Here is a 21834-nt window from a genome sequence, read left to right on the forward strand (position 1 = left end):
CACTGATACCAGCCCTGTTAGTCACAGACATACTTGCACACAAGCACACACAGATGCACACTTTATCCCTTCCCCCATGTGCCACCTCAACACTCCAATCTCATCAGACAGTGAGACACTCACTTTCCCAGACAGGGTTGTCATTTTAATGATATCAGCTATCAGTCCTTTAGCACGCTCCTCACCACACATGTAAGGACTATATGGCTCTGCAGTCACTGGGGTGCTGTCACTGATGTTTGACTGATGTCATCATGGGCAAAGGAAAATGAAGGAGTAGCTGCGTACAGATGGGGTTTAAGAGGTGACCGTTAAATACAAACTATGCAATCATAAATTCTGAATTTACACACACACACACACACACACACACACACACACACAGATACACAAAGCATAAATGTCCTACTGGGGCCATAGCACCTATGTGATGCATGGGTGGAGGGGATATCCAATAGTATATTAAACCTTGTCAATGTGGCTAGCAGACACACACACACACACACACACACACACACACACACACACACACTAATGTAGGCTTTGTGTGTACAAACATATTGTATTTGGACCAGGCTTTGCAAAGACTTGTGCTGCCAATATTAAAATGGTCAATCTATTTTATTAACAGAAAATTGCACAATTATTAATAACTTTGATGTTTTAATCAGAATTTAATTTACATAACATAACCACATGTTCTGTGTGTGGCAGCTACACTCAAGTGGCAAAATGAAAATTCATAAACTCTCTGCTGTAATTACTCTTCTAGTGAGTTACTGACTGACAAGCGGAAACAGGCAAGGTTTCAGCAGCCCCCTCCCCAAAACAAAAAGAAAGAAAGAAAGCCTTTTACTAGCAAAACAACGTTCCCGCTGGCTGCATGAATCGACGTTCACTGTGAGCCTCGTAATTCCCCTCTCAACGCCCTGCACTTCCACCATCGCTATTCAAGTCCCAAACCGCACACATGCGGCGCGCTGCTGGTCGGTCCACATGACAAATTACCACTGGGCTTATTATCAAAAATCAGCACTCGCTGGAGGGAGTGGTTGGGGAGAGGGGAGATGAAGAGGGGTGTGGTGGGGATTCCAACAAAGCCTGGGCATCTGCAGACAAAAGAGAGGGACAAATTTCTCCCGCTGCTGACAAGCAAAAAGAATTCATTTCAATCACAAATAGCTGCCGCTTGGGAGCTGCAAAGGTCACCAGGAGTCAGGGCATGTGTGCATCTGTGTGTTTACTTGTACAGTTAACACAACATAGCTGTGCAAACGTATTTGATTTTGGTATGAAAAAGGTAAGAGAAAGAGAGGGAGGTAATATGTGCCAAGGTGACAAAGAAAAAAAAACAACCTGCTCTTTTACATTGCTTAGATCTCGGAGAGGCGATGGCAGAATTTGATTACTTTCTCCTGACACACCGATCCCTCCTCTTTCTGTGTTCTGCTGTGCTCTCAGCAAAACAAAACACAGTACACAGCTTCGCATCTTTTGTCTTTCCTGCCACGCTTATTTGGTCTACAGTATGTTCCTTATCTGCGCCTCTTCTCCACCCTTCCCCTCCTGCATCTATTGCACGCTCGCGTCGCCCCTTGCTCACTCCTTCTCTTTCTTACGCCCACCCCTTTTCCCTTTGGAAAACTGCCAGTTGTCCCTTGTCTTTGTCTGCTTTGTCTGTGATCAGAGATTAGAAAAATAACTAAAAAAGAACCTTTTGGGTGAAAGGATGATGTCCTGAGATCAAGCAGGAGAAGCCTCAATGTGACAAAAACATCTGAATTTGAGACTGTAATTCAAAAAGTGAATGATACATAGATGTCTATAGACTCCTGCAGTATGAAAATGACAACAAAGTAGAAGAAATGTGTTTCTTACACAATTAAGAAAAAAAACAACCTATGAATGAACCAAAAATGAATAAAAAAAAAAGTCAATGGAAAGTAAATGCAGCTTTACACAGTGCTTCATAGGATAGATTAAAGACGTCAATGTCCTAAATAGACAGATAATAATTTTTTAAATGTATAAAAATATATATATTTATCCCTTCCCTTAGTTCCTAGAGGTGCTAAGCACAAGGTCAGCACTGCTAGAGGTCTATTTTAACCCAGCTGCTTCTGTTAATTTTGTACAATATTAAAACAAGAAAACTAAATCACAGATTGAGCAGACAAAGCTTTCATTCCTTTTCAGTATGGGCATCACATTCTCATTCCTTCTGCTGCCCTTCAATCACCACAAATCATTTTTAATGGTCGTCAGCTCTTCATGTTCAATTTTCAGATACATTTGACGCTGTGAAAAAAAAAAAGTCCGATTACATGTTAAATACAAAGTGATAGCAATCAGACAAAGTGTGAGTAACCACATGACTTAAGGCCAAAGTTGGTTCAGTCACTAGTGTGACTCACTAATAGAAGGACTTTCTCTCTTGAGCTACACCACTGGTGTCTCAATCAGGTTTATACAGTCAAAGTCATCATGTTTTCTCTCCTAATCCTTTTTAAGGCTTACATGTCCCATCATCATTGACTGCAGGAATGAAATTACACAATGACTAAGCTCTTTTCATTGGCCCACAAAGCTTTCTGATTTAGGAACATTAGGGGAGAAGAAAGAAAGGGAAGTCGAAAGGAACTATTGCACACAGTCTATGTTGTGGCTCATGAATCATCGCACTCCTGTAATCTTGCCAAATGAGTTCATCTGTTTGAAATAATCTCATGACATCTCAACTTTGAATGGAGGGGTTGCCATGAGTGGCCCATTTTTATGTTCCAATAAAGATTTTGTGACATCTTAGTGAAAAGACAGGAGAAAATATAACACATACACTGTATGACACAGAGTGAACCATTCAATTTTTTGTGATCAGCACTAGATGATAGATTTCACTGTAACTGAGCCATTTTAAAACAAACTTCTCCTAATGGCTCAATAAATTGGTACCGTTCTAAGTGTAAATGCCAAAATTATAATGGAAAAACGGAAGGACTGGATGTTTATTAAAGGTTAAAAGTCTAAGCTGTGGGTTGGAAGACGTTCCCATAAGAGACTTGCGTTCAATTCCAGTGTTTATCTTGTAACACAGAGGAAGTGGCTATGTTGACCCAAAACATGGGCTTTTTATTAAATGAATCTGAAATACTGACCAAGTAGATTTTGCGCATGAACATAACCAAAATGTTAAGCACTGTATAAATATGTGTTTATGATTGTTTCTATGTCGAAGAAAGGTCTGTATGACTTCGCCAGGCATCTCTTGAAATAGTCCCCTGATGAGGGGACGTGGGTGTTTGTCACATTTCCCGAAAATACAGTTGGCTTCATGTTTTTACTGTGTTTACAATTCTTGGAATCTCGGCAGCCACTCAAGTAACAAAGTAGTGAGTGGTATTGCTCAGTAACACTTTCCAACTCATACTGATAAAGTAATATTGTTCAAAGAGCTAGTAAATAATTATTAATTGTGTATTTGCTATGTCTAGGCATCTTCTGATTGAACACAGCTCAGGTGTTAAAAATATAAGAGACCTTTATCCTTTTCAAATTCATTTAAATTCACTACAGATAATTGGTAAAGTACTTTTCTTTCTTCAGTTTTAAACACTGCTTTTAATATTTTAATGCAGGAAATGCACAGAATTAAACATCTTTCTTTTTGCTTTCTTCTGCCCTTTTTAAATCTGCAACAGTTATAAGTCAAGGCAATGAGGATGTAGCTACAGATGAGCATGTTTTGGACAGGACTGACCTAAAGTTACCCCTCACTGTGTGGTTCTTTTTAATCATCGTGGGTATCAGGGGCACGTTTGTGAAATTACTGCTCTCCCACTTCCTCCTTCTGCATGCTTCCCAGTTACCTGGGTGTATCCACGGATACCACGGGCCACTGGAATACAAATACAACCCAGACACTCGCCTCTCAACACATTACACACACACAATGCCCAAACCACCCTGTCTTCCCTCCCTTCCCACTGTCTCCCAGAGGTCCCCCTTCATTAACCGTTTCACTGTTTGAGCCATCACAGGAGACTGCTTGTTCAGTTTTAATAAACTGGACAGTGGGAAACCTTTCTTTCAACCGCTTTTTAAAGATTATGCTAAATTTTATAGTGTGGGATTCTACATGCTATGGAGTATATGCATATGTATGTACATTTTAGTTAACATGGGATAGTTACCATTTACCTATCCCTTCCTCCCCTCATCTATGGACATTGAAGTAGAGAATATACATCATCATGTTTCGAGAAATCTGCCTTAGTTTTTCATATTTACATCTGTATCTCCACCTGTCTTATTTTAGGTGTGTTTATGCCGAGGTTGGGGAGCTGCCCTTGGATCGCTTTGAAAAACCCCAGGAGGTTTGATGAAAGGGCGCCCAGCAGGTGCTCTTGGCCACACAACACAATGGTGGAATAGCCGCTGGCCAAAGCAGCAGAAAAGTGCTGCCAGGAGGGCGGAGGGTGAAGGGCAGAGGGTGGGTGCTGGTTGGTGGTGGGGTGGGCAGTATTTTGGAGCCAGCAGTGTGCGGGCACGGCTTTTTGGTGGCAGTGAACAAAGCCATCCTCTTCATAGCCATCCAGAGATGCAAATTGCCCTTCATCAAAGTTTCACACTCAGCTTGCAGCAAACAAAATGGAAATGCTGGCTACTTGGCTAGAACTGTTGGTAGCACCTCCTTCCTCTGTCCTCTTTCACTGTTTGTAACTGGCAGTTCTTAGATGAACAGCAAGGTGGGCACATACATCTATTAACATACTGAACACACTTTCACATTTGCACACATATACTGGGCATGTGCATCCACATAACACCCTCACACATCCATCCAGTACCAGATTTTTTTTTTGTCCCACTGGCTGTTTTTTGATCCTGCATCCCAAAGCGAAGCTTGCAATGAGCTCAGCTTCAAATGAGGCTGGGCAACAGCCATCAAAGATCTCCCTGCTGGAGGGGTATTTAGACTTGATTGGCACCTAGGAACACATGGTTGTGTGCCTAGGTGCATGTATGTGTGCACAAGACAAGAAATGCCTATTTCATGTTGATCTTCCCTTATTTTTTTTTTTCCTCTTTTCCTCCTCTTGTCGTCTCTTTTTGCCGCCAGCTACAGAGAAGGGAAGATGGCGTGAACTCTCTGGCTTAGCGCGATAACAGCAGAGCTTTAACCTTACACAAGGCTGTCTTTCAATATTCTGGCGAAGTCATACAGTAATGCTTTTACAAAAGTAGGGTGAGTGCACAGGTCAAATACACCACATTATGTTTTTTGGAAAGTACCCCTGGGTGGCAATGATGTTTTCCCATCACACTCTGTGTGTGTGTGTGTGTGTGTGTGTGTGTTTGTGTGTGCGTATGTGTGTGTTCTGTACAACTTGTGCCAGGCTCTAGGGGGTTTGTTCAACCCATTTGACCACCCAGAGCCATGGCTAGCAGATAAGCTGATCTGGGCTATACACATGGATTCTTTCTGGAAGTGAAGGTGGAGCAAGCAAATGGAATAGTGTAGGAGTAAAATTTACTGGAGCTTAGCTGTCAAAGTTTGCTAATAGCTTGAAGAAAGAAATAGGAATGTCCACACATCTCTGTTCTTCAACTTAATATCTACTGACTATTGGCAAAACGTACCTTCTCAGTTTGAATCAGCAGCCTGTTATCAGCATGGAAAGTTAGTCTATCCACTCACATGAGAAGAAGGGATTGTTTTACAAATGCAAAATACAGTGGACAAACAGAAAGATGCAAAAAGCAGTGTGGGGCCAACAACAAAACAACACAGTGTTCCTTCTAAACAAAATAGATCTAAAGAGCAGCAAGAAGTAAAAGGTCATCCACCGCATTTGGTTTGTGTTGCTGTTGTTTCACAAGAACCTCAAAGATTAGGCAAATGAGACAGATAGCAACAGCTTGGGGTTTGCACGTGATGAGACAACACCACAGTTAACAATGAGATAGCTGAGGTCATCAATGTGGTCTTTGTAACTTATCTGTGTTCAACCATTATGAGCTGATGTTGAAAAGCAAAGGTGTAACATTTAAAAAGCAATGAAATAAAGTTGAGGTTTGATTACGATCCTAGCTGCTTTCTCTTCCTCTTTGTGCTTATTGCTCATCAACATCTTCCCCTTTTTTTCGCGTACGTCTCCTTTTTTGACTGTTTGAGCAGTTATGTAGCTAAAGATGAGTCATTTGTATCGCTAGTTGATTACAATTTAAACCAACTTTTCACCCTGACAGTTCCTGTAGAATTGGCTTTTTGAAGTCTAGTTAAAATTTAAATAAACATCTAAAGGAATTATATTTATAAAACCAACACTGATTTAATCCAACTCTTTGCAGTTCAGTCTAGAAATTATCCAGTAATTGTTCTTTCATTCAACAAAAAGGTGCAGTGGTCTAAGTCCCAAACCTATACAGGTCACCTCTATCCCAGCATGGTGGAAGAGTTAGGCTAACACTAGATAATAAAGTAAGAGCCAAATGTGGCCAACCATTTATCATATGTCTCCTGTTATTTTCTACCATCCTTGACTGAATAGAGTTTGCAAATGGAGGGGGCCTTGCTGATTAGTATTCTTTAGATTCTGTACGAACAGACAGGTCCATGATCAGAATGCAAGGAAGTCCTCTTTCAGGCGGTGAAGGAGTGAGGGTGAGGGGGAAAGAGACAGCAGAGTCCTGTCTACCATGTAAACAAAGCTTTAAGATCACATGTACAATACTGCACAGTCTTAAACTAAGAGACAGCAAAACAAGCAGAAAGTCTCCCCTTCATTTTGTTGAAGTGTGCATAGGATCTTTTTTTTTAATGCTTTTGTAGAATCCAGATTAGTTTATGGGCATCTTTTTTCACATGGAGTCGATGTGCGTCTCAAAGAGAACAGCTGTTTTCCAAAGAAAGAATACAACAGTGAAATGTTGCATGTGAAGATGTCAAATGGAACAAAACAGATGAGAAGAAGCTGCTTTGACAGTAAGAACAAAGCGCTGGAGCCGTGAAAAAGCTGGCTTCTCCAAAGAGCAAAGGAAAGCAGACACTAAAGTTCTTGTAAGCAGGGACATAAGGATCAGTGAAATTGGTGTAAAAGCTGATGACAAGATTCAGAACACTACTGCTTGGAAATGCCCATTAAGTTGCAAATTATTGCAAATAATAGAGAAAATGAAGCAATTATGAACAAAAGAAGCTTATTTTGTATTTTAAGGAGCCATAAACAGATCATATTCAGCTTATTGTTGGATAAATGACTGAATTTATCATCATATCGTTTGTATTCAGTATGAATTAACTTCTTATATTTTGACCCACAGTGCTAATGTTACTACTGCAGTTAGCAGCACTATTAAAATTATAATAACATTCACTTCTGCAACGATAACAAACATTAACAGTATGATCCACCCTGACTCAGCTCAGTCATGAATTAACACCAAAGAGGGTTGAAAACATCTTCAGATAAGGTTCATAATTTAAAGAACAAGGCACAGAAAAATCACTAACCAATTTATTTGACAGAGCAACTTCCTCTCATCACTATACTCCTACATCCTTAATTTTACTTAACACACTTGTGTTGTTCGCAGAAGGATCTCTCTGCTCCAGCTTCCTCCCCCTCCTCCCTCTCTGTCTCTTTCTTTCTCATTCTATCCATCTTCTCTCTCTCCCTGCACACTAAACAACCTCTTTTTGTGGTCACTGATATTGCTTGGCTAGGGCCTTTCAGACCTGACAGATAAGGGGACCATAGGAGCCGACTGTGTCCTGATAAAGGTATGGCAAACGGGAGCGAGTGTGGGCTCAAGCCCTCCAGAGGAATAATTTACAGCTCTGCCACAGCTGATTTCCCTCACTACAACCAAAGGCACTCAGAGACTGGCCAAAGCACCACAGCTCACTGGCAGAGAGCTGAGCATGGCAACATACAATCGCACACAAAGGAGCTGAGAGGTGGAAAAGAGGGAAAGCAATTATTGAGCATTTCTTATAAAGAGGGAATAACAATGCAACAATGGGAAAGATGGGGGTTGTGGAAGTATGCAACGGTGTGAACCAAATGGCATAGTGTGCACTATTATGTACTAATAAGGCTGCAGGTTATGATTATTTTCAAAGTCGGAAAAGAAGAAAAAGCTAAAAATTCTGCTTCATTAACTGCTTTGTGATCCTTTTTATCAATAAGTTGATTAGAATTGTTTCAGATTCATTTTCATTACGATTCAACTACTTTGTCAGCATCGATGTGCAGACATACATAAATGTGTGGACATTAGCTCCAGTTACTATTTGCACATGCAAGCGCTTAAAGGGTGAATTGAAGTTTTCTGTGTTAACTGTGTCTATACTCAACACTCCGCTGGCTTTTTCAATTGTTCCACCTAAAAGAAAATCTAACTCTCTCAGCAGAGTACACAAACCTCTGAGCCACACACACACACACACACACATTCCCTCCGGTTAGACTAAAAGAAGAGATTGGCTTTGACATCTGCCTCAGTGTGTATTCTCCTGTTCTCATTTGTATGGGGCCTAATATCGCCCTAACCTTTACGCCACGCACTGGTTCAATTGCATCAGCATAAAACTGCTTCAGTGAAAAGCCAATTATCTTCTCAATCGCGCCACAATGCTGCTTCGGTACTGCCCACGCCACTGCTGAACGCATAAAGCAACCAACAATGCTGGCGAAGTGACAAATCCAGGGTAGAGCATGCAAAGACGGAACGAAGGGAAATCCAATTGCATCTGTAATCAAAAACTCTCCAACATAATGTGAGTGGCTGTAATTTCAACACATTTGTAACAAGCCCTTAACTGCATTTAATGGCTTTGTTTTCTTTTATTACTTTTTTCCTCACTCTGTTTAATAGGATACGCTTGTGCATGATGGCAGATATAGAGTGAAATAGTGTGAAATCTGGTAGGTACAATAAAGAGGGGGAGGATGCTACATGTTAGGTAACCAAAGCTGTCCATTTACTGCCACTGAGTCTGGTCGTAACACTATAGTAGCTCATACAGGTTTATAGACTTGAAATACAGTGAAGAATTTTACACACATGCAGCAAATACAAGCACCTTCAACATATAAAGAATGCACAATTATGACCAGGCACTGGTGTAAAAATACTCCAGAGCGGAATTGAATTACTGCATTTCTGTTTATATTGACAAACTGTAGTGCAAAGACAACATTAAACGTCATTAAAACTGAAACATAAACGTTGCCTCAGCCTGTCTGTCTGTACATGAAGTCTTGCAGATGAGGCGTGCAATCAAATGACCTTAAAACAAGCTGGTGGCACGGTGGGTACCCTGGCATATGACTTTTCTATCTATGTAACACTCCTTCCTGACCTGAGGGCACGAGGCTCATTAAGCTCCATTGCCGCCCCCCTTCACTTCTAATTACCAAAGCATCATTCATCTAAAATGTGCAGTTAAATGCTCTGCATCGTGGACACACAGCTTACAACTATCTGAAACAAAGTAATGCTGTGACTCAACTTGTGTAGGGCAGTTTTTCATTTAGAAAACTAACAATCTGCAGTGCCGGCAGCTACGGTGACTTTATATTGGCTGGGAGGGAAAAGATTGAATGTTTTTTTTTTTTCCAGTTTTGTTCCAAAAGTCACGCTGACACTATGGCAGGACAATAGCATTTCAATAGGAGTAGAGGTGGCAGCGAGAGAAAAATGACTGCGTGTGTGTTAGAGGCGTTTAAGTACAACTCAAACCCTTTCTCCATGTCTGTGTGCGAGGAATAGTTGAGTAGAGGGGAGCATGGAGGGAGCATGGAGCATGTTATTACTCCACCCCTCTAACAATCCATCTTCACACAAACACATGAGAACACACACAGATATTCCCAACTTCAGTGAAGCAGAGAACAATCCCTCTTTCATCCCTTTTATTCCTGGGAAAAGGCTTATGGCTCTTAATTGCATTACTGGGAGGCTTCAGGGGCCAGAGGGGGCTTCTGAACCTGGTGAAGGCAGAAATGCAATTTTGATTTAACAATGCCTCACTGACAATACGGAGGGGATCTCACCCTTTCTATCGTTTAGTTATTCTTTTCTCACTAGCAAGATGAATTTCCATCACAGTACCAACATGTAAATTATATCAACTAAATAGATCTAAACAGAAATTGTGATGACATTGCCAAACTGACATGTTAATAATCTCCTGAAGTGTAAAAACCTTTTACCCAATGAAGAAATTACGCAATAAATAGAAGCGGAAATGCACTAGAACGAACATTTAGACCAAGTCAAAGACTTTAATTGGTTTAGTTTCACTATGAGTAACAACTGCAGATTGACTTTTTACTCTGTCCACCACAGCCCCTCAGAAAAATGTGGTCACTCTTTGCTGTTTCTGTTGCATGGCTATGGCTGTGTCTTTTTAATCTTTACTTTGCAGGGCAACTGTAGAATTTGTGTGCTCGTTTTTATCTGATTGATGCCAGCCAATAAGAAGTCATGAACTCTTTTTTTTTGATTTGCTATTAAATACGTCTGGTAGTCATTTATTAATGAGAGTCCCGGTTCTCTATCTCATGTCACACTAACCTCTGCTTTTTGCAGCCACTTTAACAAATTAAACTCGTTATACAAGGCTGGAACTGTGTGTTTAAGCTGCAGATGTCACATTCAATACATCTATCAATTTTGCTTGAGCTGATAATATGTTTGAATGGATTTTCCTGTGTGTAAGAACAGCCTATTCAAACATGTCACGTAAACAAAACTGCTGCAGACACAGAAAAGGCTGCATGTGTGAAAAGTGCCTTTGTCCAAGTGTCTGTGTCTATGATTCCTATCTGACAAAGACCAGACAAGCAAGTACAGCACAGCTCATTCTATCAGAGGGATGGCTTCTATCAGCAAATAGAAGCAGCAAGAGGTGAACGTAAGAAAAGAGGAAAAGTGAAGAGTCAAAAGTGGACACTTGGTGAGAAAAGACCAGTGCAGCGAGAGAAGAGTGAAAGAAAAAGGATGTGGAGCGTTGAACTGTGAACTCCTCGCCTTTTTCCTTAACACAGCAGAGCTATTGTTCAGGCTAAAGGCCTTTAAGTCAGTGTCTCAGCTCTCCCCACCCCTCCCACCCCGTAAAGCCTGACAACTATAGGCTTGAACTCTTAGATTAATGCTGGCCCTCTTTCTGTCCCTAACATGGGCCCTGGACTTTAAAAGCCCTCCTCCCCATCATTTAGACTAGACACCCACACATACACACACACACAAGCCCCAACAACTATTTGGCAGGCAAGCACAAACAAGGCGTAAAGGATGTAACTTCGAAAGCTGGACAAGCCACAACTGGGCAGTAATGGCTGATGCTGAACAAAGGATGGCAGCAGAAATTACGAGGGTAAAAACCTTGGTGGCGCCTCCTGAAGGCATCTTTATTCTCTCTGCTCCACAACATAGGGCCTGAACCAAAAAATGAAAAGAACATATTTAATTTAACATGCTATATTTAACATTTTGCTTATTCCAGCAATATCAATATTGGAGAAAAGGGAAGCTTAAGGAGTGATGTTTGTAAGGAGTTTAAAACCCCAGAACAAAAGACAAATTAGTCAGGAAAGAAAAGTGGGACTTCACAGAAGTGATGAGCTCAGCAAAAACATCAATAAGTCTTCGTGAAAAGGTTAGGAGGCCCATTAGATAGGGAACTTTCCAATTATCTACTGATCAGATGTGAACAGCGACATGGTAGTCTGCACAGCAGGAGAAGAAGATAATTAATTTCTCCATCCATGCAGAGACTTTCTTCTTGCAGAAGATCTAAACCACTGGAACAGGGAGGGATGCAAAAATGATAGAGGAATGAGAGGAAAAGAAAAGAAAGTTGAATGAGAAGAGGTGAGATCAGTGGGTGTGGCAGTATTTTCATCTGAAGTCCTAAGAGATAAAAAAAATATTGAAGGTTTAATAAATAAAAAATAAAAAGCAAAGCAAAGCAAAGTTGAAAGACAGACTGAGAGAGTGAATGGGCACTTGGTAAAACTTAGTGGAGTTGTGTGGCAAGTATTAATGACAGTGAACTGTTCTTGGGACAATAAGCACCTCTAATGGCAAACACAGAGATAAGCTCTGTTCTTATGTAGCACTGAGACAAATGGACTCATTACACCTGACTGAAACTAGGCAGAGAGTAGTTTTTCCAGAGAAGGCATTAAGAACTATCCTGTCAGAAAATCTACATTCACCTTTGGAACAGGAAAATGGAAAGACAGCATGAGCCGTGATGCAGTCTTTCCAGGTTAAAGAAAATCAACTTAAAGGCCAGACGCACCTGAGAAAAGCAAACATCACATCTCACTGAGAAAAACACAACAAACATCACGTCTCATTGAGAAAAACACATCACAGCAGCATTTGGATTTCAACAATTTTCAAACGACGTGTTCTTGCATCTGCCTGTTGCTCTTCAAATATACACACGGCCTTTTGTGTGCAGTATTTTTGAAAGGTAATACTGGGTGCCAGCGAAGTGTTTTACAGGTTTTGGTATAGCTGGTGGAATGGCTTGTTTTGCTTTGTAAATATACTGCTGCAATTAAATTGATCTAGAAGCAAACTGAGAGGGAGAAGCGTTTGCTGAGAAGTGTGAATGCACAATAGCGTAGCAGAAATACAATACACAGCGAGAGACAAAGGCAAACATACTAACCCGCCTGCAAACACTCAAGAGATAAACACATACTTAGCGCTATGAGTATACAGACATTCATGTGGAAAATTGTTTTTGAAAGAAGAAGGATTGAACAGTGCTATCTCAATATTAGCCTAAAGATATTGTCCTAATCTAGACCAATCGGGTGTCACCTGAAAACATGGGATGCAATGCATGGTCCACCTAACCTACTTGTAGTATAAGTACACACTCATGCTGGCAGAAATTTTTCAGGAGGTGGACATATTGAACAACTCTGACATTTTGACACAAATGGCAACAAAGATGAGGAAATAATGCACTGGATTGGTTCTATCACAAAGACGATTTAAACATCAGCAAGCTGGTTGCTTCAATTCAAGCTGCCCTGAAAATTACGGAGTTAAACTCCTGTCAAAGTCCTGTCAGTGAGCCTATAATGATCCTCAGAGAGTGACAGAGAAGGTTGCTGACACTGACACAGTGTCTCATCACTCTGAGAGTTTGGCAGTTGTAGCGAAAAGCAGAGAGACAGATTGTGTTGTTGGGAAAAAACTGTTTGATTAAATAACTTCTTTTTAATTTAGGTTAGGAAATCATTTTTAGGAGAAAATTTAATTTTGGAAGTTGGATGGTAAAAAGTTGAAAGAGTTTCTTAATTGCACATTAAACATTTAAAAATATTTTTGAAGTGGGACAATAAAACCTTTGAAGGAGAAGGAACAAAGCTCATCTTATTAATTAAAGGTTGAATTCATAATCAAGACACATTTGCTCAACTCAGTACATTTAGGGCTCGTGGTGGTTGGTAACTTTATGCTCTTCTGTATCGTCGCAAAAAAATTTAAATATAATTCACAATTACCCATTATAGCTTCAGTTTTTATATTTGTTTCTAATTTTTTGGTTGCAAAAAAACTAGGAAAACAGGGAACTAGAATTTCCCTGTATAATAAATAATACCAGTTAAAGTAAAATCACTATTTTGGTTCCAAACATGTTTAAAAATTATTAGTCAAAATGTGAACAGTCTGGTGAAACTAATCAATCCCTTGATTAATAGCTTTTTAGTTAGGAAACATGCTTCTCTCATGAGGGATTATATTCATGGGGGTTTAATAATTAGTCATTAAAAGTTGCATTTTGGACTGAACGCTACAGACGCACTGAAACAACAAAGGTTGTGGCCGGAGAGCTGGTAAGTTTTCTGAATGTGGATAAACCATGTTACAACGCTACCAACATTCAGATGACTGTTTATTCTATCATGACTTTAAAAGCAGATTTTAAGTATTTTAATTGTCTCATATTTTTTTATATTGCATATAACAGCATATCATTTTTATGTCAGTAAAATAACATTTGATTTTACAGAACTTTTAACAGCAAACCTTCAGAACACAAGATGAAAGATCCAAAACAAAAGCCGAATGTTTTTGATGTCCGTCATTAATCTTTCATATTGAGCCTGGTGTGTGAACCACTAGTTCACTTCTGCAGCTTTAAAACAAAGGGATCAAACTGCCTTTTTCTTGAATGAGTCTAACAGGTACACCGTGAGTGAGGATCATAATGCTAACAAAGAAATGGAGTTAATTCAGGTTGGGGTGTATTTCACTTAGAAAACACCACTTACTGTGTGTCCTGCTCCTTGAATGCCACCTGCCACCTAATTGGCACTTTTCTGGTAATAAAGATTATTTAGTCATGTAAACAATTTCACATGAAGCTATTCTATAGCACAGTCCTAATCAAGTTTAAATGCACTGCTTGTAAGTTTAGGCTTCAAGCACATGTGTCTATCAAATGAATGTGAAGTGAGGTATCAACATCAGTATGAGTAAAATTTATTGCAAGCACAGTCATTAAAAATGTGACTTTCAAAAGCCCAGTGCAATCTCTGTTAATCTTGTAAACAAACTATGTGCAGCATCTAAATCTAAAGCTTGTTGGAGTCAAATGACACAGCTTATGGCAAAAAAAAAAACAGTTTTCCCCTACTAACCCTTTGAAAGCCAAATGAAACCTACATGAATCAGCCTCTTAAAAGCCCCAAAGCTGCTGTTAATTACACCAAGACTCATCCACCATGGATGATCATCCTCAGGCTGAAAAAGCAGGAGCCCAGGGGAGTTTACCAGGTCAGAGGGAACAGCATGGCATAGCTTGGCATGGCCCCACAGTCTGTTGTTCTGCACGAGCAACAGGAAATGTCTGGCACCACACGGACAATGGCAACACCGACTTCTACAGCAGCCAAGACGGTATCAGTGCTATGAGGAGAAACATTTTTGTGATCCATTATGTAAATGAAGCAAATTGGAGAATAGCGATGTAAAATATGGCTTTTATTAGAAACTTGGTAGATTTTATAGACGCTTATTTCACTGCTTGATTTCATTTAAGACAAAAAACAATTGTCATTTTCTAAAGAAAAAAAAAAAAAAAAAAAGTACAACTAGAACATCTGAACAGACTGAACGGACTTTGGATAGAAGAAGTGCCTCCAAAATCTGTCTCCAAATTTTAGAGTCAATCTTTGATCAAGTCTTGGAAGTCATTCAATTCACAGTCATCTGCCATCACTATAAACCCTTCAAGGCTGACAGCTGGCCCTTTGATGTCAAAACATGCCCTTTGGCAAATATATGGCTATATGGGTAACTCTGTTAAATTATCCAAAATTTATTTTTTTCATGCACTTTCATCCTCCTCTGAAAAGACAAGCAAGGTGAGGATTATACGTTCAAAGATCTTTGCTGATGCTCAGATGTGATGTTGAATTGATTGAGATTTGGCTTCAAAAGAATTTCTACCCTTAGAAAAAATGTGTTTTTTACTGTTTCATATGGGGATCCAACAGAATCCTTTATAACATTTCAATCCAGAATGTCAACCAGACATTGCCCCTACCCTTCCTACATAGGGTTAACAATGAGGGGAAAAAAAACAAGCAACAAAGTCACTGAGGTTAAAACCCGAGTGCTTTAGGAAACGGACTGAGCAAACAATGCAGGCTATAAATTGATTTCTTTGTGCAAAGCAACCCCTTACATTTGATTAAAGTACCTTTTTTGAAAAAAAAAAGCAGAGGGATCAATCTCACAGTGTGAAAACAATAGAGCTCAATATCTCGTCGGCTTCACTGTCAGATCAGCAAAATCTCATGAACCCTCAGTTCAAATTTTCACAGGAGGGAGAGATATGGTCTCCCATGCCTTTTATTCTGCCTTGCAGCCCCTCTGAGAGATCAAAAGCTCTCTTGTAGTAAAACTTATGCAAACAAAGCTTTTTTTCATTACGCTAATCACATCCTACAACTGCTTAGCTAAAACCACCCTCTTTAACTGCTTAATATCCCCATCTCATTACGGCATACAGTATTTCCTGTATTGTCGGCAGGCAGCTTACGGAGCTCAGCTCTCTATTGATCCGTCTTAGTGATGGTTAGACATGCTTGTGCAGAGAAGAGGCAAAGGGGAAGAGCAGCGAGGCGTTCACTCAGAGTGAGATGTGGCTTTCTTTCTCGGCCTGGTAATGATAGCAGAGAAATCTCATTTCACGACTCACTGCCATGTTTGCAAAACCACATCGGTGTAGGCACATCCCGAACAAAGCTCTGAGGAGGCTCTGACGCTAAGTTAAACCTGTCTGGGTCCAGGACACGTCTGCACGAGATGTGAGCTAACAAAATGAAAACCCGATGGCCAGGGGTGAGGGTGAGGACTCCGGGACAAACGTTGACAGCATCTGCTTCTTTGGTTGCTAATGGCTTATTGATTCAAGGGGAGATGCAACCGGCTTTGGCTTCGTGAAAATCGGCCCCATCCACATGGGTGAAGCAAAGAGATCAGATCACTCACTCTGAGAAGCGGGTGTTCTTTCCACTCAATCCTGCTGGACAAGGAAAAACTGTCCTGTTTAACATTTTTTCTAGTCCTTCTCTTTTTCCCCCTCATTCTTACATTGACCAGCAAAATGTTACCAAACCACCAAATCGATTAAAGACATTCCCTTTGTCTGCCGTCTAGATTAAAGGTTTATTATTTGAAGAAAAATAGTAATGTAATGTGCTCTTGAGTAGGAAAAGACAAAGCTAGTGAATATGTAAAATTTCTTGTTCTGTCACTCCAATGAGTGTCTATTCATTATGTCCTTTAAGCTAATTAAGAAAAAACACACAAGGTCAGTGGTACACCTCTAGTTTTCTAACATTTAACTGTTCAATAATGTTGATGGGAATTACTTTTACATTTACAGGCACCATATCCCCAACTTCCCTTAAAGTAACACAAACCCTTGAGTTAGATCTCATTAGCATATAAATCCATATTATAATGAGCACAGAGTATGTGTCTTAACCTGCTCAAACACCAGGACACTCCAGCAGCAGTTATACTCTGTGGTAATACTCTTCCTCTGTGGTGATTTAATGGTGACTGTTAAGTGTCCTGTCCTTGGTTGTTCTGTGTGCTTTGTTCGCCCATGAAGTGAGATTAGTGTGAGCTCACCAGTGGAGAAATCATTCCTGGGAAGTGCCCTGTCAGTGGACTAAACTATGGCAATATTCATGACTGAATGAGGCTGAATCCTATTTCACATTTATACCACATCCCTGAGTGTTTTCAGTCACTATATATGAAAGTGAAATCTAATACAACTGTAAAAACATGATTCTTCTACCGAAGCCCAACATGAGAAGGGATTCTGTTTTGTTACGTTCTCAATCAGTGTTTGGTTTAACAGCAGTTCGAACTCTCTGTACAGTGAGCATGCAGAGTTTGTGTGGTAATAAAGTACGACTGGAAAAAAAAAAAAAAAAACTCCATATGTTCAGAGTATTGAATCGCACTGGGGCAGCAAAACATTAGCACGCCGTGCCTTTATCTTACACAAGCCACATAGTTACATGAAGCACAATCACACCCACCCGCACACAGACACACTTTGTGCCTAAGTCGATTTGGCCAGTTACAATAGGATTCCTGAAGGGTTCAATTTGCACAGTGACTGAAGCCAGAAACCAGACTCAGGAGTCCAATCTGCATGTGAGCAGATTTACAGAAAAAGAGAGGTTATGAGGGGGCATATGTGTATGTAAGAGTGTGGTGCCTTCGGTTCTTGCCAGTATTGGCAGGGGACACACAGGAGCCCACCATAACAGCTTTGCCGCCCCCCCGTACTATATGTGTTTGTTCGGGCGGGAGTATAAATTAGTCTGCACCTTCTCATTCCCCTCCTCTGTGCCAGTGCGCTGCTCCTCTCCATTTTTCATCACTTAATATGCAACATTCTGCTGTCTGATAACTATCTCCGTCTAGGTTACAGAGATCATCGCTGATCTAAAAGGCAATTTCAACCTCATTTGCAAATGCCACCACAATCCAACTGCACATCAAAGACATCTGCTTTTTTCCAGGCAGGGATGCAAGGATACTAAACTTAGGTACACAGGCTTGCTGTTTTAGGACACAAAACTAGAATTTTCTATAAGATTCAATGGATTAGACAAATTTAGCATGCAGAACTACTGTTCTCATGAGCGGGGAGAAATTGTGACATCTTGCTAAACGACACAGGCCTCATTATCACCTGAATCGAACATCCCCGTACAGAAATACATTTCATCTATATTGCACTTCACCTGGATTAAATACACCTTTTAGAAAATTGCCTTTTTCAAACCGCCTAAGCCACATCACAATAAAGGTGTAAATAAAATTTTGAAGCACTCTTTCAAAACGATGTCTACAGGTGCCTACCCTGGCTGCTTTTGCCAAAGGCACTGAGGGAATCAAGAGGCAATTTCAAATCACTCAGAACTTTATACCTGTGCACAATCAAACTTAATCAAAGTCTAGGGCACTCGAGAAACTCTCTTTCTGCAATCCATGAATGGTCTCTACAAAACAATGTATTTCAATAGAAAAAATTCTGTATTAAGGTAAAAAGTTAAAAAAAATAGACTAGTTGTACGTTCACAAAGCTTTCAAAGATTAAAAATGTACTGATGTTGCAAATTATACATCTGAAATTCGACAGTGTTCACTTTAGTTAAAGTACACGTTAAATGTCATCAAAGACAGTCGAAAACGAATCTCTGTCCACCCACATGCTGGTTTAGAAGACTCCCTATGTTCCTCCCGATCCCTCGTTCACTTCAAATCCTCATCTACAGTGAATGGAATCTTTTTACATTTCTGATGGGATGATCTGAAGGTGAAAGTCCAATTATTTTTGAAGTGAAGCAATTAGACGTTTGATGCAAATCCCCCATCCTGTTCCCGTCACAAGGTACGGTACACTAATGGATAATTCTTCTAGTATTTCCCCTAATGTGATATTTAGATGGTTTTTGAGCCAGACAGTGCTCTAGATATCACTGGAGATCTTGGTAAGGGGGGAGTTTGAGTGAAATAAAACGCACTGATGTCTGAGTTTCTGGACTCTCCATGTAATGTGGGTTGGATTGGTTGGGTCATTATGGGTTGAACATCAAAAATTAATTCACTCAACACTTGTCCCAGATGTAGGCTTACACGCACAAAAAGTGTTGTGACACAGTACAACCAGCAGCAAAACAGATTAAAGCTGGAACAGTTGTGTGAAACATTAGTGTAAGACAAATTGATTTTTTTTTATTTTTTTGCATGAGAGTGTTTGGATTCACATGTGTTAGCGTGTGTGTGTGCGTAGGCAGCTGTTAGTAGGCCACTAGGTCCCTAAGGACAGGTTGTAGTCATCGTTATCGTCATCCCTGTTTTAATAAAAACGCAGCCTGGAATAGATTCAGAGAGAGGAACTTACAATAGCCTGATTTTAACGGCACGGATAAATCTGGCTGTTAAGAGCTTAGTCATTAGCCTGGTTTCCACTGCAGGTCCTAACACAGCTAGTCAGCATGTATCAGCTCATCTAGTACTACAGTAAAATGATCAAATGTAATATTACTAATGTATTATCTAAGCTTTTTTACATTTGCACCAAAAACAGGGAGCGTGGGCGAGCCAGCTGAGAAGAGAGACAGGTGGAGAAGCCTTTGAACTCTGCATGCCCATGAGGCAGACAGCAGGGAAGAGAACTGCCATGACCTTGCCTTGGCATTGTGGTGTCCGTCAGCAGAGATCAGTGTCAGTGTGCGTCTCTCCACAGTCATAATAAAACCCTTCTCACTTATGTGTAGAGGCTCACAACTTTTCTGTTTTGATTCACACTCATCACTCTCATCTCTACTGTTTCCAGCAGCAGATGTTACGATTCCTGACGACCTGTCAGTAGCATTTAGCAACTAAACAGCTAAAAGGAGAGTGAATACAGGGCTCGCATAGCCACATGAACAGAAACACAAGAAATGATTCTCGTGCCTCTTTTACTAAATATATAAAAATAAGATAAAAATCTTTCCATGGTATGTTGATGTTTATTTATCCATCTCAATTCCTAAGGCTATCTGTCACCATATTTATAATGTTAATGTGGCATCATCTCAAAAATCAGGTATGCGAGGGGGAACAAAAAGACAGCCAGTAATATACACGTCTCTCTTGCAAGTAGAAATGAACAAAGACAACACTATCTGGCAGGGAAATGGATGAACCGTCAGCATGCTTTATGGGTGGGTGAAGAAATAAGCAGCGACAGCGATATATGGTCTCTGTTTATGGGTGCCACAGAGGAGAGGAGAGAAGAAGAGAAGGGGAAAGGAGATGAGTTGGGGGAAGTGAAATGATTATAGATACAATACAAAAGGGAGGTGATGATGTGAGGAGAGAGAAAAAGGGAAGCAAGGCAGCTGGTATATAGCAGGTATCCCAGCAAAACCAATTTGTGTTGTATCAAGATCAGTAGGTGATAACGTCTCCTCATTTCCCTTTTGCCAGATTTTTACTGTAAACCACACCGTCTCCTTTCCTCCTCTACAAAGCCCTGAATGGAGAACAAAAGATGAGCAGAGAGAGGTGAGGCAAACAGGGAGAGAGCTCTGATCTTGTATCCCGATTCCTCTGACAAGATTACGTCTCATAACCGGAACACATGCCAGATTTGGGAGGCAACAATAGCTTAACCAAGGCCTGAAATAAAAAACACTACTGCACCTAAAATAAAAGATAGAAGCTGCAAATGTACCACCACTCATCAAGAACAAAGTCATGTCAGGTACAGATCCCAGCTGGCATGCATGCTTACACGACAAAACACAGCCATGGTGTCTTGTCATAGAACATGGTTAAAACAAGAAGTGTAAGAAATCAAAATTTAATGGACACAGTTTGAAAATGAGGTCACATAAGCAGCAAATATTAATAGGATACAGCAAGGAAAACAATAAAACTATGATAATAAGCAATAGACAGACATGAGCCTGACACAGTATAGATAGATATAAACTAGTAGTGCAACAGAGCAACATGTAAAGTAGGCTTTCTGTCATATATTAACATTTAGAGGTAAGATGTAAAAGTAAGTCTGTCAAAATAATAATTAAAGTAATAAATTAAAGATACAGAAAAAACACTAAATCTGCACACAAGTGCAAACAATATGCATACACACATTGACAGTGTTTGCATTTGTAAGTGAGCATACTCTCACAGTTTTTCCCTCTGCCTAAGGGCACTGTACTTTATTTTAGTGGAAATGAAAGTGCATAAACACATTCCTCATTACAACATGAGGGGGTGTCTGGTAGAAAATAATCCCAACGTTATGCAAGGGAGAGTGCTCAAGGCACAGCACAAGTCTTTCCCATATGCTAATTCCACATCATTAAATATCATCAATAATGCATTTACCTGGAGTTGCTATTACAATGAATTCCATAACTGCTGTGTATAGTAGAGATGAATAATGTAAATGCATGACTGGTGCTGTAGCCTTTTTATTGGGAGGGACATAAAATGACAGACTACAGAGTCAATTTTAGATAATTCACCGGTTGTTGTTTTTTTTTTTTTTCTTTTTCGATGTTTGTTTCCTAAAATGCTAATGATTTCACAGCATGACACTAATCTCCACTGCTCTAACTCATCACAGCGATGATATAGGGACAATTGCACATGTGCATTGGGCTACAGTGATGGCAATTTTATGTGTAATGCAACCTAATTTCCATTTCCATCCAGTTATTAATCAGGATGCCTATCTTCATAATTCATCCT

General features: G+C 40.1%; 1 protein-coding gene across 7 annotated transcripts in view; it reads right to left on the minus strand.

The window, feature by feature from the left end:
* Positions 1-21834, minus strand: part of lrp8 (low density lipoprotein receptor-related protein 8, apolipoprotein e receptor) — a 142921-nt gene that overhangs the window by 86903 nt on the left and 34184 nt on the right. For 4 of the 7 annotated variants that reach the window (XM_026345054.1, XM_026345051.1, XM_026345053.1 and 1 more), the window contains exon 3: positions 11395-11448. The exons of the other annotated variants lie outside the window; for them this stretch is intronic. In XM_026345054.1, the coding sequence (XP_026200839.1) occupies positions 11395-11448 (54 nt within the window). The remainder of the gene's footprint in view (positions 1-11394; positions 11449-21834) is intronic. 7 annotated transcript variants of the gene reach the window in all.

The sequence above is a fragment of the Anabas testudineus genome, chromosome 4, assembly GCF_900324465.2.
Source record: "Anabas testudineus chromosome 4, fAnaTes1.2, whole genome shotgun sequence".
NCBI lineage: Eukaryota > Metazoa > Chordata > Actinopteri > Anabantiformes > Anabantidae > Anabas > Anabas testudineus.